General features: G+C 44.2%; 1 protein-coding gene and 1 long non-coding RNA gene across 2 annotated transcripts in view; both read left to right on the forward strand.

Moving 5' to 3' along the window:
- LOC141984159 (uncharacterized) overlaps window positions 1-9,566 on the forward strand; it is a 33,691-nt gene extending 24,125 nt beyond the window's left edge. The window contains exons 3-4 of the long non-coding RNA XR_012638670.1: window positions 6,147-6,247; window positions 8,693-9,566. This is a non-coding gene — a long non-coding RNA (uncharacterized LOC141984159). The remainder of the gene's footprint in view (window positions 1-6,146; window positions 6,248-8,692) is intronic.
- A 6,385-nt stretch (window positions 9,567-15,951) lies between these two features.
- Window positions 15,952-25,345, forward strand: part of ACBD3 (acyl-CoA binding domain containing 3) — a 30,437-nt gene continuing 21,043 nt past the window's right edge. The window contains exon 1 of the mRNA XM_074949171.1: window positions 15,952-16,236. Coding sequence (XP_074805272.1) covers window positions 15,975-16,236 — 262 coding nt within the window. The 5' untranslated portion in view covers window positions 15,952-15,974. The remainder of the gene's footprint in view (window positions 16,237-25,345) is intronic.

Genomic DNA, 25,345 nt, shown 5'->3' on the forward strand with positions numbered 1-25,345 from the left:
ATGTTAAAACCCCCATAACACTATCAATGAGAGCAGATAAAGGGCTTGTCTACACACAAAAGTTGTACTGCTTTAAGTACTCTGGCAAAGTTAAAGCAGTACAACCCCTCTAGTGTGGACGCAATTATACTGGGAAAAGGTGCTTTTATATTGGCGAGTGGTTCTCACAGTGGTACTGCTGACCCCTTTCACACAGCAAGCATCGGAGTGCGACCTCACCTTTATATATTGAAAACACTTTTTTATATTTAACACTAGAGGCTGGCAGCTCGCGACTCCCTGAGGGGGTCACACAACCCCCAGTTTGAGAACGCATAGCTATTCCCATATGGGAAGGGCAATAAGCAATACCAGTAGGCACATTTATACCAATATAATTGCATCTACACTTGGTATCACTATTTGGGTAAAAAAAGCACACCCCTGACCAAAATGGTTATACTGACACAAAAAACTATAGACTATGCGGAATAATGCAATAGCATGGATTTGCACCAATATCTTTGGTCAGCATTCTCCCTTCCTGCACTATGGTGCAGCAGACAGCTGTATTCCTCCCCAGACGTGGCTGCATTTCAATGGTGTTCTATGTATATAATTTAGGAGGTGCTTTAGGATCCTTGAGCTGAAGGGTGCTAGAGAAAGGTACTGCTATCAAAAAGCAATTACACCCTTTGCACAGCAGATAAGGTCTTGTTCCCGAGAAAACAACAGACTGCTGCCAGAGAAAAGTGTGTCTTATGTGGTGGGATCTTGTTAGCACAGCCCCGTAAAGGAGATTTAGAGTAAAATTTTCAAAATCACCTAAGCGGCTTAGGAGCCTATGTTCCAGTGTCTTTTGATGAGATTTAGGCTCGTAAGTGCCTAAGTCACTTTTGAAAATAGGATTTAGGCTCCTTAGTTACCCATTGGCCTTATCTACGCTGGGATTTTAGCCACCAGTGTGGCTGCAACAATGTATGATTTACACCAGTGGCTAAAATCCCTGCATAGATAAGGTCTAAACGGAAGGCAATGAAAGTGCAACTGACCCTCATAGAACTCAATCCTGACACTCTTGTTCACACTGAGAAGTATTTATTCCACCCGAAGTTCCAATAATAAGCTCTTTCATATGAGTTTGGCAGAATCAGGGGACGGATACACACACAAGGATAAGGGTGCTGGATTAAAACTCTGAGTTTGTAGCCACATGCTCTCAGGGGAACTGGTGCATTGCTGGGGTCCAGTGATCCATACATAATAGGATGGGAGGGGAAGCTGGTTTGCCGTAGAACATGGGTTTTTTTAGGACCCTGGGAATAAGTTTTGTGCATTCAATAACCTCCCAGCCAGAGACTGTTTTCATCCTCCCATCTTCTGTAGATTGTTCTGAGGCTGGCATTACCCTCTGACAAACAGGCGATGCGCTCTCTCTCCGTTCTAGTCCCACACCTGGCAAGAATAGGGCCCTGTACTACGATGCTCCTCCATTTACCTCCGTCTCAAGCACTGAGGCACCAGAATGACTTCCACACTCCTCAATAGGTGACGAGTAAATCATTGCCCATGGGGGCTGGTTGTCCTGAGAAGGGAAGACAACTTTCTTGCCATTCTGCAGCAGTGATAAGGGGAGGGTGTCTGTCTAGTACAATGGCCACAGAATGCCAGGAGCCTTGGCTTCTGATCCCATGTCCACACTAAAGGAAAAGGAGTACTTGTGGCACCTTAGAGACTAACCAATTTATTTGAGCATAAGCTTTCGTGAGCTACAGCTCACTTCACTGATGAAGTGAGCTGTAGCTCACAAAAGCTTATGCTCAAATAAATTGGTTAGTCTCTAAGGTGCCACAAGTACTCCTTTTCTTTTTGCGAATACAGACTAACACGGCTGCTACTCTGAAACATGTCCACACTGATTAGGGAACCTATTTAACACTTTCCGTGCTCTTATATAGGCTTTGTATGTAAATTGGGGATTCAGAAGGATGGTCAGATTAATCCTATTTAGGTATGTCTACACTGTAGTTGGGAACGTGCCTCCCAGCCCTGTTAATAGGGTTCAACTATCATGCTAGAAATAGCATTGTGGATGTTATGGCATGGGCAGCGGCTTGGTATAGGGGCATGAGGCCAAGTGCACTGTCAAGGTTTCTTCCCCACTCTGAACTCTAGGGTACAGATGTGGGGACCTGCATGAAAGACCCCCTTCGCTTATTTTTACCAGCTTAGGTTAAACGCTGCCACCACCAAAGCGTTACACAAAGAACAGAGGAAGTGGCCGCTTGGAAACGTCTCCCCTTCAAAATATCCCCCCAAGCACTACATCCCCTTTCCTGGGGAAGGCTTGATAAATCCTCACCAATTTGCCTAGGTGAACACAGACCCAAACCCTTGGATCTTAAGAACAATGAAAAAGCAATCAGGTTCTTAAAAGAGAATTTTAAATAAAGAAAAAGTAAAAGAATCACCTCTGTAAAATCAGGATGGTAAATACCTTACAGGGTAATCAGATTCAAAACATAGAGAATCCCTCTAGGCAAAACCTTAAGTTACAAAAAGACACAAAAACAGGACTATACATTCCATTCAGCCCAACTTATTTTATCAGCTATTTAAACAAAACAGAATCTAACGCATATCTAACTAGATTGCTTATTAGCCCTTCACAGGAGTTCTGACCTGCATTCCTGCTCTGGTCCCGGCAAAAGCATCACACAGACAGAGAGAACCCTTTGTTTTCCCCCCTCCAGCTTTGAAAGTATCTTGTCTCCTCATTGGTCATTTTGGTCAGGTGCCAGCGAGGTTACCTTTAGCTTCTTAACCCTTTACAGGTGAGAGGGTTTTTCCTCTGGCCAGGAGGGATTTAAAGGTGTTTACCCTTCCCTCTATATCTATGACACGCCCCCAGTCCCCTGGATCCTAGTTCAGGTGGCAAGCCTGAGCCACCACCTGTGCCGCAACATTCACACTGCTCTTTTTAGCACACTACCAGTGCTTCTTTGTGGCTTCACGGGTTCCTGGTTTGTTCTATTCTGTTCGGGTTCTCAACTGTCCTAATCACTGTAGTACTTGAGCACCTTCCAGTAGCATATGAAATAACATGGCAAAGGCCATGTCAATACTAGGAGTACTGTACTGGTGTTCTACACAGGCAAAGTGCCCCTAGGGTGGATGTACCTATAGTAAAACCATCCCCTGTGAGCAAAACAAGACAGTTTTGCCAGTGTAGCTGCATCTACACGAGAGTCTTCTGCTGGCACCGCTATGCCAGCCAGGAGTCGCAGCTCATCACATCCCTGATCAACATCGCTATGGCAGCAGAAGTCTGTAGTTTAGACTGGGCCTAACACTTGTCAGTTGTGGTTCATTCACAACAAAATGAAATTCAACAGACAAATGTGAGGAGCTACACTTGGGGAAGAAAAATTGGCAGCAGCACTGCTGAGAAGGATCTGGGAGTTGTGGTGGAGCACAGCCTCAACATGAGTCTGCAATGTGATGCTGTTGCAAACATGGAAATGCAATTTTAGGTTGCATTAACCGAAGCATAGCATGCAAGTCACGGGAGCGGATAGTACCACTCTACTTGGTGCTGGTTAGGCCTCAGCTGGAGTATTGCATCCAATTTTGGTCACCAATGTATAGAAGGGACCTGGAGAAACTGGAAAGGATCCAGAGGTGAGTGACAAAGATGATCAAAAGGATGGAATGAAAGCCATATGAGTAAAGGCTGAGGGAACTGGGTATGTTTAGTTTGAAAAAGAGGAGATTAAGAGGGGCATGATAGCAGTTTTCAAATATTTGAAAGGCTGCCATAAAAAAGATGGAGAAAAGTTGTTTTGTCTTGCCACAGAGGGCAAAGCAAGCGTCCATGAGTTCAAACTACAGCCTAGAAGATTTAAATTAAATCTCAGGAAAAACTTCCTAACTGTAAGAGCAGTAGGACAATGGAAAAGACTGCTTCCGGAAGTGGTGGAAGCTCCTTCGCTGGAGGTTTTCAAAAGGAGGCTGGATAGGCATCTGCCTTGGATGGTTTAGACACAACAAATCCTGCATCTCGGCAAGGGGTTAGACTAGATGACCCTTGCAGTTCTGTCTAACCCTTTGATTCTATGATGCTTTCTAGCTTACAGTCCCCAGGGAAAGAATTGTGTGTGCAGTGTAGGGTTTTGTTTTAATAGCATTTTTTAAAAATTTGTGCAGGAGTTGCTAGTTCAGACTGCTGATGTGCTCTACCACTCAGATACAAGGAGAGCGGTAGATGTGTTGTGCTCTAATGCCATGCTGGGAGGGGGAGCCTTGTTCTCTTAAAGAGGGACATCTGCTGGCCAGTGAAGGGCAGGGTTAATGGAGCAGCATGCACATACATACGGAGGTGACCACACATCTTTCAAGTGAGGACCTCAAATCACTTTGCAAACATTATTTCACGAAGTCTCGTAATACCTGTGTGAGATAGATATCATTATCTCCATTTCACAGATGGAGAAACTAGAGAGCACTGGGTGGTTAACTAACTTGCCGAGGCCACTCAATGGGTCAGGAACAGAACCCAGGTGATCTGACTCTTTTTGGTTCCCTGCTCTAATCACGCAGCATGTTGCCTCTTCCCACCTTGTTGTCAGTGCTCTTTGATGGGAGGGGAATTTATGATCCTTTAAGAAGGAAAAGGTGAGTCTTGTCAAATGCTTAGGGTCCTTCATTTTTATTTTATTTAATGTTTCCCAGGAATTTATTGGTGTTTATTACTGCAACAACAAAAATAGATGAAAGTTGGTGGAAAAAACTATTCATGATTCTTCTGGGTAAATATCGGGGTCTATTTTAGTGGCCGGAAGGACAGGGGCAAAACTATTCAATAGATTAATGCTTTGATGAATAGAATTCAACGTGGTTCGCTGCAGAGCTAAAACAGGACTCAAAACACACTGCCACCTCTGAGTTTAAAGAAAACAATACATCTCTAATCCCCACATAAAACTTTTCATTTGAATAAACAGTTTACTATTGCAGACTTAGAACTATTAGCCTATAAATATTTACATTTAATAATTGGGCCACACCATTTGCAGCACATACACTCAACTCCATCCTTTTCTCCTGGTTTTTTTTTAAAACTTTCGAATACTTCCTTGTGTTCTGAAACGTATTCTGATACAGATTTTCATTTCCTTCCCATTTTAGTGTGTCAGATCTTTAAACCGTTATCCACTCACAGCTTGAAATGTGTACGTGGTGGACGTGAGATTCATCAGTACCTTCAGATATGCACACACTTCAGAGCTTGTGTGCATGCCTGTTTGGTTTTTGTGTGTATCTTCTAGACTAATCCATTGTCTACTTCAACAGGCAGCTTTGCATATACACACAGACTAATGTATTATCAGAATACATATATCTCATGCAATGTATTTTATTTTCCAAATAAAACAAGTTTGGTTTTTTTATATATTTGAATGATACAAAAGAAGGGTGAAAACTGGAAGAAATAAAACAAACAAATGATACTTTTTGTAAAACCTGGGATTTTTTCGGTAAAAATTGGTTTAAACTAAAAATGAAAGGACTTACTAATGCTGTAACTGTGGAGGAGGAAGAGGGGGGGAAAAATGCTGGTGTCAATTGCCTGATGAGTGGGATGGAACTACCTGGTACTTGACTCATTGAAGTTCTCCTGCTGCATTTCCAAAATTTTACTGCTAGCTCCAAGATCTTCTTGTCATGTCCTCATGCTGCTTTCCATCACATTGGAGCACATGCAATTGCGCAATCATTGCACTCCACCAAGTCACTCAAGCAGCTGGCATTGCAGGAGAAGCTTCATCTTTTGAGGCACTCTGCCACAGTCCCAGATATTGGGGCTAATGAAGTAGCCCACTTGATCATCGCGTCTCTAGACTGGCCAACTCCAGTGCGGAGTCGATTAAAGCAATGCCTTATAGGCCAGGGCTGGTCTGCACCAGGTGGTGGATGCTTGACTGGGAGCTGGAGCGCACAAGCTACAGGACCTTGTTTGGATTAACTGAACCCTTGTCTGTTTGTGTGACAAATCGAGGGGTTTAACGGTGGCAGGAGAACTTTGTAATGACTTCAGTCAACTCAGTGTCAATGTTATATCAGATGTCTTGGATCTGTGCATTGCCTTATGTGCTCAATTCTATTAGCAACTTCCCAGCGTATATCAGGAGGAGCAATACCTGCAAGGATGTAGAGGCTGTTGATGTGGACAGACTTAAGGCGTCCTGTAATGTAACAGCAGGCAGTGGTAAGTACAGGGTCTAGCTTCTTTGCATGAGGGGGGATCATGCTTCTTTGCATGAGGTGTATTCAGCAGAGGAGCAGCAAAGTGCTAATGCTGTTGATCGCAGAGTGAGTGGCTAACCAGTTTGCTAAGAATGTTGCTTTGCATTCTAACTTTCACTTTCTCAATGTGGGCTCTAAAGGAGAATGTGCGGTTGAGAGTAACACCAAGATATTCGGGATTTGTGGAATGAGTAAGTTTTGTCCCAGCCCAGCTGATAATGAGTTTGCATTTGGCCTTTCTGCTTTTGAGCTGGAATGCACTGACTTGCGTCTTTGCTGGGTTTGCACGTTGTTGCTTGGCTGCGTAATACCTCTCTAGGGTGTTATGTGCATTCACCAGAGTACTCTCTCTCACACCAAACTCCTTGTGCTGTGTGGTGATGCACAGATCATCTGCAGAGATAATGCACCTTGTGCCAGGGTAGCTTGGCTGGTCGTTTGTGTCTATGTTGAATAATGTAGATGCTAAGACACTATCTTGTGGGTGGCCATCCTTCTGTCATTGTCATCAGCTCTGTTTTCCACAAAAGTTCATGAAGAATTTTCTGTTCTCTAGCGTGGTCTGCATTAGATTCATGAACTGGGGTAGTTCTTTGTCACCGTTAGTACCTTGGCAAGAAGCTTACAATGATTGACTGAATCATAAGTGGCTGAGAGATCAACAAACACAGCTCCCATAATCAACCTGCCTTCAATATGTTGTGTCAAGTTCAGAAGCTGTCCAGTCCATCACTGACATAGGTGAAAGCCAGCCTGTTCATTGATAAGCAGTGGTTCAATAACTTGGGTAAGGTGACATGACCGTAACCACTCAGACAATTTTAAAATATCACACAGGAGTGAGATAGGTCAAAAGTTTTTTGGGCTGGATGGTTCCATACCAGGCTACAAAAGGGCCACTAGCTTTGTTTGTCACCAGATTTTTGGTATCTTGAGCTGGATGAGAGAAGTATTGAATGTATTTAGAAGCCACTTCCATGTGTGAGGAGCCGACATTTTTGATCTGTTTGGTTCGGATGTCATCTAGGCCTGCTGCTTTCCCCATTTTCAGGGCATTGATGCCAGCATCCAGTTCCTCCATGGTGGAGGGTGTTGTAAGATCTAGATTGCTGGATGTATCCAGGGGCATTTGCTGAAGTGATGACCAGTTGGTAGTAGTCTGCTTAACCTGCCCATTGGTGGGCAATCTGACCAGTCAAGATGTTGAAATGTCCACCCATCTTTGTATTGTCAGAGAGTCTGCTTATGGTCAACCAGGCTTTTTTGCTGTGTGTGTGGAGTGATGCTGAGAAGCACTTTTATTTCCTTCTGGTGAGAACATGGCCATCTATGGCTGACAAAATACTGTGGGGAGAGAAAAATGTTTAGTAACTTGACTATGTAAATACAGTAATTGAAGGATAACTAGTCAGGTGAAGACACTTCTCAGGCTTTGTCTGCACCAGTGTTTCTCAACCTGTGATTTGTTTTATAATTATATGGTCAAAATGAGAAAGTTAGCCATTTGTCAGTAATAGTGTGCTGTGACACCTTTGCATTTTTAAGTCTGATTTTGTAAGCAAGTCGTTTTTAAGTGAGGTGCAACTTGGGAGTACACAAAGCAAATCAGCCTCCTGAAAGGGGTACAGTAGTCTGGAAAGGTTGACAACCACTGGTCTACTCTACAGAGCCTTGGCTGGAATAGCTATGTTGGCAGAGCCCCCTAATGGAGATGCAATGTATATCAACAGAAACACTTTTCTGTCAGCATAGTTGTCTACTCTGGCGGTTTTGCTGGCATAGCTATGTCAGCTCTGTGTGTGTGTGTGTGTGTGCTTGATGATGTAGCTATGTCAGCTAAACGTTACAGTGTAGAACAGGCCTCAGTTTACTCTAAGACAGAGAAGAAACAGAGCTAGTGTCGAATGGATGGGAGCCAGGATTGGTTGTACTATCTATCTCCATTGAAAATAACGAGGAGTCCACATGCCCTTGCAGTCTTTTTATTGGAGATGTAAGAGCTGCTAGGGCCCCAGTCAAAGGAGAAGAGAGAGGTTCACTGCAGTAGCTAAAAAATGTTTGCTCACTTTTACTTGCCTGAAAGATAGGTGTGTATAGTATCAAGCACTATTGCCCAAAAGCTTCCAAGAGAGGAGGGTGGGAAAGCCACTAAATTATCACTTAGCCATATTACTTATACTTACATGGTGCTTTGCAGTCGACTATGAAGAAAAAATCTCTATCCTGCAGAGTTTATAATCTGAATTTAATTAAAAAGAAAAGGCTACAAAAAAGACAGAGTACAGGAGAAAAGAAGAAGCAGGTGCAAAGAAAAGAGTAGGGAATATATGTTTGAAAGCTGCTGTGTTTGGCACCAGGTGTTGTGTGGAGATCCCAGAAACTAATATCCTGTTGCCATGCAATCTAGGAATGGACCCCAAAGTCTCTGAAACTTTTCAGCACTGGCCAGCACCAGAGAAGTGAGCATCTCCCAGGAGACTATGCAAGCCAAGGACCTAATGAAAGAGGAGCTGTCTGCACTTGATACCAGTCAGCTCTGTGTTCTTGGGGAACCAGGGCACAGTATCTAGCCTGTCTGACTCATGAAAGACACCCTTACACCAGCCTCTGCTTAAATCAAAACCAATCAGAGAAAAGACTTGCAGAGAGCAATGAATGGTGGATGGGAGACACACCTAGACTCTTCCTGACAAGAGTGACAAGATGAAGACATCTCCATTAGCATACAGAATGGACAACAGAGAACTTCACTGAACTCTGGGACCAGAAAAGGAGGGAAGCACTGCATCATGGGGAATCTCTGCTCCAGATGTTAATGAACCTACTCCTGCACACACCCAGCTCAGCAGTTATTAGACCAATTCTAGTAATGAATCCTTGATTGATATCCAAAATACTGAAGCAGCCTAGTTGCATTGTGAGCTCCCTGGAAGAAAACACCACCCATAACCAAGAGTGATCAGCTCCTACTGTCTAACCTAAAGAAAACTCTGGAGTCATCAGTTTATCCATAAACAAATCTAGTGTTCTCCCTTGAATCATTGTATTTTCTCTACAAAAACCCCTACCTACGCCCAAGTAAGTGTTCTGATGCATGGACCCAAACTCTGCAGCAGTTCCAATGGGACTCCATCTCCTGACTGATCATGCTGGGGGCTCTGCCTATCTCCAGCACTCAGGACCCTGAGCTACCGCCATCACCTGGGAACCCTGATCAGTTCAATCTCCATGGAGTGGGTGAGATCTCTCTCTCTCTTCTCTCTCTCTGTTTTCTTTTCTACCTCGGTATTAACCTTTAATAATGTAACTGTTATGTTGGTTCAGGCTCTCCTTGTGTAGTTATCACTATTATTCAATAAATAACTTTTATGGTTAAGCTGGTTGCTTCTCTCTCTCTGAACTTTACTCTTTTGTGCTTTTAGCTCCTCCTCATTTACTCTGCAGCAACGCTTCTTTTACCTAAGCTAAAGATCCCTGCAGTGCCGAAAATATTGTGAGATTTGCTCATCAAGTGGATTACTATCAGTACAATTGTGACATGAAAGTGGGGCTAGGGACGTGTTAAACCTGTGGCACATAAGGGTGGCAGCTGAAAGTGCTGCTCGGCCTGCCCTATTGAGACCAGGGGCACATAAGGGTGACAGCTTGAAAGTGCTGCTTGACACAGCCCATTGAGTACAGGGACATATAAGGGGGTCAGCTTGAGAGTGCTGATTGACCCGGTCTGCTCAGACTTGCTCTGTTTGTGTGTGTGTGTGTGTGTCTGTGTGCGCATGTTCATCTGGTTCTAGGGCTGGAAGAACCCGGTCCTGGGGAACCTAGGTCCTGCAGGATAGCTCCACTGGGAGGGGACTTGCAGAAGGAAGGGTAGAGCTCCATATGAACACACAAGTGACATGAGCAGTACATTAACAGAATTACAGAACCCCCCCCGAAGAGTAACCTTAATAAATGAACATACCCGAAAGTAACAGGCACATCTGGTAACACATTTACCATGGAGGAGATTACAATAGTGTTGTCCCAGCAAAGCCACCTTAGATGTTCTCTTGACAGCCCTTTTCAAATCTTGTTGATGGATGCTGTAAAAACCCTGCCATACAATCTTCCTTGATGGTCCCCACTCCTCCTCAAGTTATGACCAGAGCCCTTTATTCAGGTCTTTCAGGGCACAAACATGAAATTCAGGTTTAGTCAATGAAAACAAGTGGAGGTGTCACACCCCTTCTCAAGCTAACCCTGAGCCAGCACAAATGTGTCTTAAATCAGCAACTATAGGTGCTAAACACTTCAAGGGTATTTCCCTGGCTATTGATTCACAGAGTTGTTTCTGGGACAGATAGCCAAACCATGTATTTGCTAACAATATTCATGGTAGTACCCTCTACTCTGTAAAGTCAACTCTATCAGAGGAGCTGGTTACCTTACGGGAGTGTCCCAATGTGGTTAAAACATTGTTTGATCTTGTACTGTTTAGCAAACTTCCCACCAGTAGCGGCAACCTAGGGCTTGACTACTCTAAACGCTACAGTGGCACAGCTTCCCTGCCGCAGCTGTGCCGCTGTAGTAATTCATTGCAAACACTACTACGTACGCTGGCAAGAAGGGTTCTTCTGTCAGCATAAAGTAATCCACCTCCTTGACAGGTAGTAGCTAGGGTAAACGTAAGAACGTCAGTCAAACTAGCACTGTCTCCATGGAGACTTTAATTGGTTTAACAATACTGCTCGGGGTGTGGATTTTTCACACCCCTGACTTACGTAGTTAAACTGACCAAGTTTTTAGCATAGATCAGGCCATAGGAAAGTTTTACCAAAATGACTATGTCAATAAGAGGTGTGGTTGTTTACTGACTTAGTTATGCCAGCAAAAGCCAGTGTAGAGCTTATTTCACGTGGCCAAAGCAGACTAAACTATACTGGTATAAACAACGAGGAGTACTTGTGGCACCTTAGAGACTAACAAATTTATTGGGGCATAAGCTTTCGTGGGCTAAAACCCACTTCATCAGATGCATGGAGTGGAAAATACAGTAGGCAGGTATATATACACATGAAAAAATAGGCATTTTTCTACTGTTGTAACTTTGTCTACACTAGGGTTCTTTTAAGAAAGGCCTTAGTGTAGACAGTTCTCCAGCTCCAGCAGCCACGTGCTGCACTGTGTTAATTTACCCCATCTGTCTGTGTTAATGGACGTGGTATTGAAAACTGTTGCCAGAGCCTGAAAGTCATCTACATAACAATGGTGATTCTTCTGCACCTTGTGAGACCATTTTCACAAGGGCAAAGTGATAGGGTTACCATATGTCTGGGTTTTCCCAGACATTGCCTCTTTTTTGAGGCTCCGAACGGGCAGATTTTTCAAGTAACAGAAAATGTCTTGGATTTTTGCAGAGCAGTCGCTGCAGCTCAGAAAGAGCTCCTCTTGGTCTGCTTCCCGATTAGTCCCTCCCCCTGAATTGGCAGCTGATTGGTCCATTCTCCTGAAGCTATAGCTGTTGGATCCCACCCACCCAGGCCCCAGCTCCCAGCCCTGGGGAGGGGATCCCGCAGGTAGGTGCCGACTGGTGGCTGCCACTGCATCCTGGGCTTGCGCCAGCTGCCCTGCCACCATGACAGGGAACAACACTGCCTCCCACATCCAGTGAGTACCCCTGCTGCAGGTATCCCCTCCAGCTCCCCCCTCTCCCCTTCAGCTTCCCTCCTCGCATACTGTCCTCTTTTGGGGAACCTGAAATATGGTAACCCTAGAAAGTGGGTGTAAAATGCTTATCTGGTAGTGCTTTACACTCATTTTGCATTGGTCTAAGTGACTACATGAGCTGGGCAACAATAGGACTGTGAACAGTGCTACCATCAAAATAGCTGCACTAGTGGGAATTTTTTGTTTGAATTTTCTCCCTAGAACCCAGAAGGGACTGAACTATGTTTTAATTATGTTTCTGATCTGTAGTACAGCCTTGCAGACTCCAAAGATGCAGTGTGGTGCAGATACACTATTAAAAATATTCTTTGATTTCATGTACAGTGCAAGACTAAACCATGCAAATGAAAAGAAATTAGGGTTGTGCACTTTTTATGCTTCTACATAGAAGTTCCCCCCCACTTTGTTTCTCCCCCTGCTGCAGCTTATTTTATACCTTAGAAAAATCAGGATTATTGAATCTGGTCTTTCCGAGTTTTGCATTAGAACTTGTTGGAGGTTTCAGAGATGTGGATTAGGAATTCTCTCAGCCTTAATTGAAAAGTAAGAGATGCTGCATCTTTAACAGACTTATTTTTCTCCCCAAGATTTGTAGGGCTATTGAATTAAATGGGTGTTCATGAAAAACAGAGATTTAAATTCCTCTCAATCAAGTTTCACTTCTTTGGTGCTGTGATGTCATAATCCTAGCAGTTTTCCAGTAGCAGATAGTCTTTCAAAGTGGGAAAAAATCTAAATTTCTTCTTTAAAAAAGCAGAAAAAAGTACTTAAAACAACTGTTGTTTATACACAATAAAGTAGCTTAGGCACAAACTCAATTTGTCTTTGTTTTGCATCTTTAATAGTCTTGGGAGCCTGCCATATTGTAATAGTCAACATTGTTGATTTTACAGTATAGTTGGGACCTATTTACTGCAGGGAAGGGGCACATAAAATTCAGATAGCTAAAAGGTCTAAGACCTTAGGCTCCTCTTCCTAGTCTAGATTGTGCCAGATAGCATAACCCTCAGGAACAAACAAAACAAAAAAGAAAGAAACAAAGAAAAACAGAAATATCCTATAGGAAGGGACAGAACCTTAATGCTCTGGAAGAAGGTAAATTCTGCCACCACTCAAGTACGAAATTTAACTGCCAGACTTAATAGAACTCCACCCTTTCATTTAGTTTGAGCTTCTATCATAAGGAAGTGAGGGAGGGGAAAGAGGGCACTCTGATTGGCCAGGGACACTCTCATTCAGTGTAATCTCTCTAATAAAAGGTACTAGTCTAGGGCTTCCTTCTTGCGTTACTAGAGCTCGGGCCTGGCATAAGTCCAGTGCTGCTAGGAACATTGTGTTCATGTCTGTCCGACTTACTAAGGCTGGAACAAATGACTGTGCCATAGCAGCTGATCATCAGATTTCCCCTGTGAATGACTGACTGCCTCAACATCTTACTGTTCTGAGCCTGCAGCAGGGGCTGGCTGTTCAGAGATGTGCACTTGACATAATAAAAATACTTAGGGTTGCCAACTCTGACTGAAGCTATTCCGGGAGATTCCCCCCCCCCCATATGACATAATGTTATTTTCTTAAAATATCCTATTAAAATCTCCTGGATTGCTTTCAATAGTCACTGGGAGATTGATGCCGATTCTGGGAGACTCCAGGCCAATCCTGGAAGGTTGGCAACCTAGCAGAACTGACATATTAAATCACATGAGTACTTCATGTCACTTCTTATGGGGTAAGAGGAAGTCTAGACTCCTCCTCTGTTAGAAATTGTTGGATGTGTGGAACATGACCACCTTCCTGGTAGGAAGGTACAGACTGATGGAGAAACCAGGGTGTTCACTCTGACTGCCTAGGGAGGAGGGGCCTTTTACCTTTAAATATAGCGCTTTCTTCTGCTTTCCCCCAATCCCACTGTCAGGAGAGTCATTTGATTGAGTGAGGCAGGCTTATATGAAGGTATCTGATGGGATCTTGGGATGGAGGATCTTGGGATGAAGGATGGGCTAGTCCCTTGATATAAAGCACCTAGTGAGCCTTTATTATCTATAACTCTGTTTATATAATTAAATTAAATTGATTTCTTTTGTGTTACATCTTGAGTTTCCAGGACTGTGCTTTTCTATGGATGCCCCTGCTGTTGCCCCCAAATCTCTCAGGGACTCTAATCTCTTCTGCATTTCTTTTCCCCTCCAGGATCAGTGATTACTAGAGCTGAGTGTATAATGTATTTGGTGAATGTAGCCTTTTTATGCTATTTGTGAATTAGCCACCAATTGCTAATCATTTCCTCAAATGTATAAACTATTTGGAATTATTTAGTCAAATATTTATGGCAAACATTTATTAATTGTAAGTGTTTGATATATGAAATTTGAGTTGTATTAGCTATGGCTGACTGGATACATAGATCTCCGGACAGGTTTCTATTTCCTGACTGGATGAGTGTAACGTAACTATTAGAATTTTGGTTTTTAGCAAAAAATGTGCATATCCACAACTTGAAAAATTCACCTTTGGAGAATCTTCTCACCAATTTTCTACTGCCAGTAGATTCCTAAACTCTTTCATAATGTGTACCTGCAGCTTAATACCATATTGCATGGACACTTCTCCTTCTCTTTATAGTTGGGCAGATCACCTGGTCACACAGTTGCAATTGCATAGCACCTCTGAGTCACCTACAGCAATTGCTCACATGGAAGTGTAACATTAATAATTCCCCGATGTACTTTTACTTTCTTTAATGTAATTTAGCAGTTTGAAACAAAGGAGAGTTAACCCAATGTGACCAGTAAACACTCAGTAGATAGTTGGAGGTCCACAAACTACTAAAAATTGCAGAAAGGAAACACAATGGTGCATCTTCCCTAGGAAAAAAGGATTTTTTCCCCCTCATGTCAGCTAACCCAAGATAAAATCCTACTGAAGACAAGGCAGTTTGTTCTTTTAATGAGGTGTCAGGTCCAGGTAAAAACTAGACTTTCTTTGTCTTTACCTTGACCTCCTAACATGGGAAACTACAAACTGCTTTAAGAAAAGGAGTACTTGTGGCACCTTAAGCTTTCGTGAGCTACAGCTCACTTCATCGGATGCATACGATGCATAAGCTCACGAAAGCTTATGCTCAAATAAATTGGTTAGTCTCTAAGGTGCCACAAGTACTCCTTTTCTTTTTGCAAATACAGACTAACACGACTGTTACTCTGAAACCTACAAACTGCTTTGTCTTCCCTAGGATTTTATCTTTAACTAACAGTGAATTAAGAACACAACTTTTTCCCCAATGTAGACAAGACCAAAATGAGCAAGGAAACAAACTTATCTTAGAATGCGAATAAGTATTTCCTTCCATTTGAGGCAAAACATGGCAAGCCTGACAGGTCCAGTCACAAATTCAATTCCTTTCACAGTGAGGATGTGTTTTAGAAGAAGGAATTCAAAGTTTCTTAAACCAGACCCTTAGCTTAATTTTTCGAAAGATTAAGCCATGCAGCTGCTGCCTAATACAATAGTTACGAAACCCAATACACAAACCCTGTGACTCAAGCACAAAATGTGGCAGATCAAAAAACCTGAAAACTGCATTGTTTTATTACACTCAATTTTACAGCCGAACTAGCCTATTAACAACCATCCACAAGAAACGCAAAGCACAGCGTACACGCCTGTCATCTGTACTCGCAAATAAAATAATCGGTCCCGCCATCAGTTCAATCGGAGAGGGGGAGAGCGCGCGCAGAGGCACCGTGCAAAGGCGGAACGGTCAGAAGGCGGGGGGGACAAGAGCCCTCAGGCAGCTGTTGAGAGCGGAGAGGAAACTGCCCCCCCCCAGGCTTCTCGACACCTCCAGCAGGCACCGCCCCACGGAGCGGGGGGTGGGGCGGGCCGGGGAGCTCTGCGCTGGTGCCGGAAGTTCCGGGTCGGAGGGGACCGGAAGTCGGGACGTGGCCGCCCCGCCCCAGCCGAGTCGAGCCGGAGGCTGAGGGAGGATGGCGGCGGCGGTGGTGGCGGCGCTGAGCTCGGAGCGGCTCGAGGTCTCCATAGACGGGCTGACCCTGAGCCCCGACTCCGAGGAGCGGCCGGGGCAGCCGGATCCCCAGGCCGCGAGCGCGGCGGGGTGGAGCCGGCCGGGCCCCGGGCTCCCGCAGGCGGCCGGCGGGGACGCGGAAGAGGCAGCGGCGCTGAGCCCGGAGCAGCGCTGGGGGTTCGGCCTGGAGGAGCTGTACGGCCTGGCGCTGCGCTTCTTCAAAGGTGACTGACCCCCCCACCCCCGACAGCGCCTCCCGGCCGGGCCCGCCATCCTGGGCCCCCCGGCCGGGCCCGCCCCGAGGGCGCGGGCTGCCCCCAAGCCCTGCCGCCTTCCCCCGGGTGCTTCCGGGTCCCTAGGTTACCGCTGTAAATATTATAACACTAGAGAAGGACAGAGGTCAGGCTATAGTGGTAAATTTATATTAACAAGGATTGTACCAATCGGGGTTTACTTGATATTTTCAAACAGTTCTAAAATGCAGAGTCTTTTTTACTGTTTTTTTTGTTTCATGTTTAAAATGAAATTGTAGTGGCAAATTTCTCTGTATATTAGGGGAAGAAGCAGTACAGGATTAAGACAACAGGCACTACTGGCTCACATTTAGGGCTCCAGCTCTTGGGGTCATGTGATTGTATTGGAATTTCAGTTTTAACTTTGTTTCTGGCCTGCATGGTGCAAAGAGAGCCTTGAAAATGTGGACTGAGCATCACGATTTCAGTGATGGCTGCTTGAGTTTGCAGACAGCCAAACAATTGCTTTGAGGGCTTTGAACTGCCCCATGCATCTCAAAGGGGCGTTAACTAAAAGGCTCACTACTCTGGGAGCCCTGTGAACATCGTCCCAGGAAATAACTGTGTTAGCACAGCCATACTTTATCTTCTTGGGTAAGTACTGGGGGACCCTCGATGCCACCTCTGCCTTTCTGGAGGAGGGAGATGAGATCCCTGTTGCCATCTTTGTTGCCCCCAGGGGGAGAGGTTCTATCTTGTGGTGATCCTGGGGAGGAATTTCGTTCTGCACAAGTTCTTTATATCATGCTCATCACCATAGTATCTGAGTGCCTTCCAGTAGTGCATTAAGCAATGTGACAAACATCTGTCTCATGTTTGTTCTTTCATCCTCTCCCTAGAGGAGGTGTGTGCAGTGGAGCGTTTTGTAGTTTTTAATAAAATTGTACTGTATGTTACAGAAGGCAAGGTCAAAGACAGGTTTCAGAGTAGCAGCTGTGTTAGTCTGTATCTGCAAAAAGAAAAGGAGTACTTGTGGCACCTTAGAGACTAACACATTTATTTGAAAGCTTATGCTTAAATACGTTTGTTAGTCTCTAAGGTGCCACAAGTACTCCTTTTCTTTTTAAGGTCAAAGAAGTACTTCTTGCACATAGAGCGGATGGTGGTGAAGTTTGTGGAGGTCCTTAGGTCCTGTGTGAGTTCACGGTCTCAAGCTAGCTCCCAAGAAAGCTCTGTCTTCTGGATAGATAAGCTTTAACCTTATTGTACAAGGTCCATTGTGCCAAAGGAATTAAGTTGTTGAATACAGTCTTCATCCTGGAGCTTTATCGCTGATGCCCATGCATCTCTTCTAGGGGCCTGTGTTCCGGACACTGCATTGCCTTAGAGCTGGTCTACACTAGGAACTTGCATCAGCATACTAGGTCTCTCGGGGTATGAAAAATCCAAACCCCAATATGTAGCTATGCTGACCTAACCCCACTGGTAGATAGTGCTAGGTACCGGCAGGGATGGGTGAACCCCTTCCGTCAATGTAGGTAGTGTCTGCTGCACTGAAGCACTGCTGCAGCTGTATTGCTGTAGTGTTTTAAGTGTAGACATACCCTCAGTCTGACCTGGGGAAGGAGATGTAGTTCTGCAGTGTTTTTCTTTTTCTTACTAAAATAACAAGTTAGAGGCATTTTCTTAATTCTTTAAAATATGAGAGGCAAACAGTTTTTATCTAATGGTAAGTTTTCATGAATTGGGAATCGGGACTCCTGGGTTCTATTCCTGAGTCTGTCACTCTGTGTCATCTGGGACAAGTCATGTAATCTCTGCCTTGTTTCCACCTGTTAAAATGGGTATAATACTTAATAGGGTTCTTGTGTGGCTTCTTGAGCACTTTTTAAAGTACTTTGAAACTTATGTATGGAAGGTACCTTATCTTTGCCTTTCATTCTTGACTATGGTTTTATTACTCTCCATTTCCCCCAGCTATTTAAAAGACATACTGTAAAATCATACATTGTGAACAAGCATACATCTAAATCACCAAGTGGAATGCATCAATTTAAAACTATTTCAGTCAACTTTTCCACTTGTGCTTCAGTTATTAGTAATTGGCTAGAGAGACTCGCGTTCAGGTCAATGATTCAGATATGAAGTAGGATGGTGACTATGGAATGTCTGAAATGAATTGGTCTCGGTCCCATTCCCAGTGGCTTAGGTATCCACATCGTAAAACACATTTTTGCATTGGCACCATTTATTGGTAGCCTCAGAAGAGAGGCTAATGAGTGAATGCACAAGCTGTTGCTCCAGGTCAGAATTGAGGCATGCTGGAAGGCTAATGTTAGGAAGCCTGTGTTGCTTGTGATCCCTCTACCTCTACAAAAGCTATACTATGTTGATGGAGAGAAGACTTCGGCTGTTAGTGTAGCAGTTTTCATGAATGTTGAACTGTTAGGGGAAAAAAATCTTCTATCCCTCTCTGAAGGCTTGATGACTAAACATTGCAGCCCATGATGCTCACTGTCCACACACCCAACACAAAGCAAGTAAGGGCAACCTTGTGTCATGAATTGCTATTCTTGATGGCACTGATACAGATGTTGGTATGGAGAGGGCATAAGTTGGAATACCAGGGAGGTTGCCACAGGAGGCCAAAGAATAAGCAACCCTAGAGAACAGGAAATTACTTATCCAAGTGTTGCTCCTGAATGTACATTTCTGGTACATGACTAGCTAACCCTGCAGTCTATGATTCTTCTTTCCCTAAAATTTCATTTTGATCAAAAAACTCCAGGGTACATCTGCACTGCAACTGGAAGGTGTAATTCCCAGCTCAGGCTGACGTACTTGTGCTAGTACTGATCATGGCAGTGTGCTAAAAATAGCAATGTGGTCCCAGCAGAATGGGTGGTGGCAGTTTGGCGAGCCACCTTGGTACATAAGGTCTCGGACAAGATTGTACTCTGGTGGCCGCTCATGTTACCATGTTCAGACTGCTGTTTTTAGAGCATTCGCTTGATCAGAGCTAGTGTGTTAGGCCAGTTAATAAGCTGCAACTGATGCAGCTGCTCTGCTGTAGCACTCCAATGAAGATGCTCTAAGACGGTGGGAGAGTGCTCTCCTGTTGGCATAGTTAATCCAACTTCCTGAAAGGCGGTAGCCATGTTGATGGTGGGTTAGGTTGGTATAACTAAGTCACTCGGGTGTGGATTTTTCAGATCCCTTGGCAATGTAGTTATACCACTATAGGTCTGTAATGTAGACTAGGCCTTAGTCTATCTTAGCTGGGAACTATAGCTCCATGCTGCAGTGCAGGTGTACCAATTGGGTAACAACTTATCGTGATTGCCAAGATTTTTCATTGTGTGTTTATATAGATCAAAGGACTCTACCTTTATTTGTGATGTGATGGTATATTATTAAATTAAGAGTGGTAAGGCTTAAAATATTAAAGACGATTTTGTTTACTCTCTACCAAAGAGAGACATCTAGAGATGGTCTAGATATAATCCCTTTTTCCATCTCCCCTGTTGCTGGTAAAATTGTTCCCTGCATTACTACTGTATATTGTACTGTTTTGTGCAGTCTATATTAAAATGACTCCAGTGTTGGGGCTTCCATCACCTTCGTTAGGAATAAGGAAAATATTCCATATTCTTAGGCCAGGTCTCTGCTCAAAACCTTTGTTGGTATAGCAATGTCAGTTAGGAGTGTGAGGGTTTTGAGTCACTTCTGTACTGGCAAAAGCCTTAGCATGGACACAGTTATACTAGCATGAAAATGCTTCTGTCGGTGTAACTTATTTCACTCACTAAACTCCTGTAAGCCTTTGGTTCCCAAAGTGGGATCCCCGGATCTCTGGTGATCCATTGTTATATAGGGGTCTGTACTTTGCGCCAGGCCCAGAACATACCAGAATGGCATTCTGGCACTTTTGCTATATGGAGGATGCCATTTTATTCTCAAATAATGCAATAGGCATGAGTGGTCATGCTTGTGGGAGTATTCTAGTAGTACCGCCCTTGTGCATTCAGGATATTACACCCTTCTTTGAGGGCTTAGAAGTACTTTTTCTGCCATAGATGTCAAGACTCAACATTTCTACAAGATAGGAAAATAATAGCCCATTTAGGGGAAACAGAAATACAGATCAAGTGACATAGGGTTTCAGGACTCTATGGTGGAGATAGGAACTGAGCCCAGGGAATCCTGAGACCACTGAACTCAACTGTGTTTGCGCATGTGCATAAGTGTCATAATAAGCCTAGCTAATATACCTATGTTTCAAGTTGTTGCTTTAGGAAATGAAAGGGATTCAGGATATATAGGTGCCAAAGGGGACCTTGGTGGAAAAAAGTGTGGGAACGACTGATACAAGCTATATCAGGAAAATGCAAAAGCTCTTTTTTGTCAGGGTAAGAGGGTTTTCCAGTGTAACTGTACCAGCAAACCTTTTCTAATGTAGACTTGGCCTTATGGATGGAAATCTCTCTGCCTGAAATGTCTGTATTTTCTCCCCAACCTTCAGTATACACCAGTCTGAGGAAGAGACTTGTTATCTGTCCGGAAATGATCAACTGTGCAGCACCATCAATGCATAAAGCAACAGCACTCATTTTACTACTGGGAAGCTACAGTGGTATCCTAAGGCCTAGTCTGCACTTAAAAATTGGATCAACTACCTATGTTGCTTGGGTATGAGAAACCTCTCCTGTCACTGTGGGAAGCACCTACACAATGTTGTAGCGCTGTTGTTCTGCCGCTGTAGCAACCATGATGTAGGCGTGGCCAAATCTGTTTCTTAATTTCATCTGACCACAGCTGTCTGTTTCCCCCTCAGATCATGCTAACGGAAGTTCTGTCTCTGTCCTCAGACTTACACAGAGGCTTCAGGACAGGAAGTATGACCTGGTCTCTTCTGTTGCTTGGCATATAGCAATTGGTTACTAGAAATGGCTGAATTGTCCCGCCAATGAGTTTTGTGGGTACATTCTTGTTCTCTGGCATTTGAAAAGTGTTATCTGCTCTAGAGATCTACAGATGTGATCAGAATGGTGCTAGGCCTTTTTGATATGCCCTCTGAGCGTAAGGACTTGCTTGAGTAACTTTCCCTAACTGGGATTTTTATTTCTACTTTTCTTGCCTCCTGAACATACTCTGTAAGGGTGAGTGCTAATAACTGTACATAGATTAGACAGTAATTAGGTTTTAAGTCATTCTTGTAATATTTTGGTTTGTCACTTCCAAAAAACACCAAACGAAAAACATATTTTTGAGGCGGTTCTAAAAACTCAATTAACTGTGTCCCATGGGACTCCTTCCCTTAGAATGGATGCAGTAATTGAATAGAAGCCTGAGAGGGAGTGTTATGAGTATATTGTGCATATTGTGTATATATGAGTGCACTGTTTCTCGGTGAAGAATTTTCAATATTTAAAGTTATAAAATGACTTTAAATATGGCTATAAAATATGGTTATAAAATGAAAAGCAATGCTATTTAGTTTATATAAACAATACACTAATACTCCTTTCTTTTTAGCATATTTAATTGCATTCTGTCTTGAGTCTTAATTGCCAGCATATATTCCATTTTAGATATACTACTTGACAATAATGAAACAGTAAATTAAATTTTCTGTGATTATAAGGGAGACAGTTGTGTCTGTGTGCGTTGCACCTTCAACTGCTTTCCATTTCTAGCTCATTTGAATGGTTTAATCTTTCTCTTGGTTATGCCATACTTGCAGACTAATATTAAACAGTCTTAAGTGCATTGTTAATAGGCCTGGCTTTAACTTTAGCATAGAGACTAACCTGTTTGAAGAGTTGTCTCAATGGACAACTCATTGAGTGTTCAGTGGATCTCTAGGGTGTTCTCACTTAATCAAGATGCTAACAGAATAAAGAAAAGCTGTATGGAGGATTGGATGGCTAGGGGATTGGTAATGGCCAGTTACACAGAGCTTTTACTTCTTAATCATCAGTTAAGTCCAGTCCACGTTGTTAGTGACTGAAAGTTGCTAAGGTCTGGAGCTTGAGTGGTCTGAGTGGACGGGTAGACAAAGATCACCGTATCCTTCTGCCATCCATGGAGTGGTTCTCCTAGGTCATAGTTGAGGTATATCAATGGAAATGAATGGGGAAGCTTGTAGTTTTGCTGACTTTGGTACGTACCTCCTCTGGATAAATAGGGGAACGCATTGTCCAGTGTTGTTCTTGAACCATTCACAAGTACTAAATATATATTAAATTGAAACAAAAGTCTCATTTTACCATGTAGAGATGTCCAGTAATTATATTCAGGGCTGTCAAAGGCTTATGACTCATGGACGCTTAACGAGCCTGGCACTGAAGAGCCTATTTGGCAAGACTCCGAGGACTGTAGCTTTTTCCATGCGGTCTGGTGCAGACCGTTTCAGCTACTCTATTTCATCTTCTGATACAGTTTAACTGTTAAGGTTCTAAGGCCTTGTCTATACTATAGAGTTTTGTCGACAAAAGTGATGCCACTTTAATAAAAGTGCTCCCTGTGTCGGCAGAGCACATCCATACTATGCTCCCTGTGTCGGCAGAGCACATCCACAGTAGCAGCTCTTGCGTCAACACAGAGAGCAGTGTGGGTAGCTATCCTGTGGGTAGCTATCCTACTGTGCATCTGGCTGCAGGGTGCTTTGGGAAGGGTTTGCAATGCCTCAGGGGGCAGGTATAGCATCACATGTTGCAGGTTTCTCAATCCCATTGTTCCATGGGCATCCTACTAGATCACCAGCTGCTTTTCAACTGAAGTGTATGTGGGGGGAGGGAGTGTGTGAGAGGGAGAGTGTGTGTGAGAGAGTGTTTTTTGGGGGGGGGGGGTATATATGTGAGAGACAGTTTGTGTGTGTTGGGGGAGAGTGGCATGCTGTCTCTTTATGTTCAGACAGCAGCCTGAACGACCAATCCTGGGGGAGAGGAACACCCTTCCACGTCAGACTCCCAGCTCTGCACAGCACAGCAGTCTCTCTCCTCCCCACAGCAGCAGCCTGCTCTGCCTGCCTGCCGATTCCACATTAAGGGTTCTGTGATTCCTTCTGAGTTCTCCCACAGCCTCCTCAGCAGCTCTGTGAGCTCTCCAGGCTGAGGAATACCAACGTTTTCTGGAGCTTTGAAAGGGGAGGGGTGCATGCCTGCAGGGTAGCTGAGCTCAAAACAGTGGGCATTGTGGGATACGGGGGTGGGGGGCTACACTGGCACTTTGTCGATAATACTTTTGTGCAAGAAGTGTTACCCGTCAAACTGGTTTTATTTTGCCACCAAAAGTGGGATTGCAGTTTTGTACACCGCCACTGTTTTGCCACCAAAAGCTGCCTTTTGCCAACGAATCTCTGCAGTGTAAACAAGGCCTAAGTATGATGGGTGGTTAGAGCTTGGAGCACAAACATGATTAAAACAAGAAATAGCTAGCATGTAACCTAGAAGCTCAGATTCTCTTGACTGACTCAGAAGAATACCATTTGTTAAGTACTCCCATTTATATTATGAACAAGCCACTGAATTCCACCCCCCACCTCCCCCAAATCTCTTAATCTCTCAGTGGAAAGTTGTCTGATCCTTTTTTTTTCATTTAGCTTTTTATTTCTTTCTCTCTTGGGGAACTTTCTTTGTCAATACAGATTTCAACTTCACTTCATATTTGAAGCTTGGTCATCAGAGAGCTTATTTACATTGGGAAAATGTAGATCTGTAATTCTCAACTGCTGGTAGAAATAGGCTTTACTAACCCTGCTCTGAGCTGGGCTCAGATACTGATTCTAAGGGCAGGATTAGACAACATGTGGTAAAAACATCCACACACCGTCTATGCTACAGCATCCAACAGTGAAGAATTACAGGTACACAGTTCCCCATTGTTAGATTTGTCCGTGTTGTTTAGTGGTCTGAAAGTGTACTTAGCATGTAAAGCTAGACATAATGTTATCTTAGGGCCCTTGTCCCTACCATGACCAAGGACAGTCATCTCCATTTAGATTAGCTTGGATTTTCTGATCATTTTTGTATATAAATAGCATTTTCAATGTGAGTATTCACACTGGAAACCTGTTTTTAAGAGTCAAATTTATTTTATCTAATTTAATATTCAAATAGTTGCAATAAAGTGCTCCCAAATGATCCATGGACCAAGAGCTATTTTCAGAAATTATCTGGTGGATAATTACAATTAAAACCAGATAGCTGGACATAACATTTAACTTCTGTTTTTCCTAGGTTCTTACAATGTTGTCTATCACAGTGGTATATTAGCCATGGCTCTCACTTATGTTTATGTAAGAAAAAACAATTTCAGAGTAACTGTCTGAACTGATTTGAAACACAGGCCATGTCTACACTATAATCTTAAATCAACCTAGGTTAAGTTGATTTACAGCAGGGGAAGGCAAACTATGGTCCGCGGGTCAGATCTAGCCAGTCAGGGTTTTCAGTGTGGCCTGCGGGATTGCCAGCCCCATGGTGCAGCAGGGCTAAGACAGGCTCCCTGCCTGCCCTGGCTCCGTGCCACTCCCAGAAGCGGCCGGCACCATGTCGCTGGGGGAGGGGGAGCCAGAGGGCTCTGTGCACTGCCCTCGCCTGCAGGCATTGCCCTCTGCAGCTCCCATTGGCCAGGAACGGGGAACAGCAACCAATGGGGGCTTCGGGGCTGGTACCCGCAGGCGATGGCAGTGTGCAGCGGAACCGCCTGCCCCACCCCACCCTACCCCCAGGAGCCACTGCTGGACATGCTGGCCACTTCCAAGAGAGGCACAGGGCCAGGGCAGGCAGAGAACCTGCCTTAGCCCTGCTGCGTGCTGCTGCCACTCTGGAGCCGCTCGAAGTAAGCAGCACCAGGCCGGAGCCCACACCCCTCCTGCACCCCTCACACCAAATCCCTGCCCTGAGCCCCCTAACCTCCTGCCGCACCCCTCCTGCACTCCAACCCCCTGCCCTGAGCCTCCTGCCACATCCCTCCTGCTCCCCAATACCCTACCCTGAGCCCCTTCCTGCACACTGCACCCCCTCCCACACCCCAACCCCCTGCCTCAGCCCTACATTCATGGCCCTGCATACAGTTCCCCACCCAGATGTGGCCC

Source organism: Natator depressus, chromosome 3 (assembly GCF_965152275.1).
Source record: "Natator depressus isolate rNatDep1 chromosome 3, rNatDep2.hap1, whole genome shotgun sequence".
Taxonomy (NCBI): Eukaryota; Metazoa; Chordata; order Testudines; family Cheloniidae; genus Natator; species Natator depressus.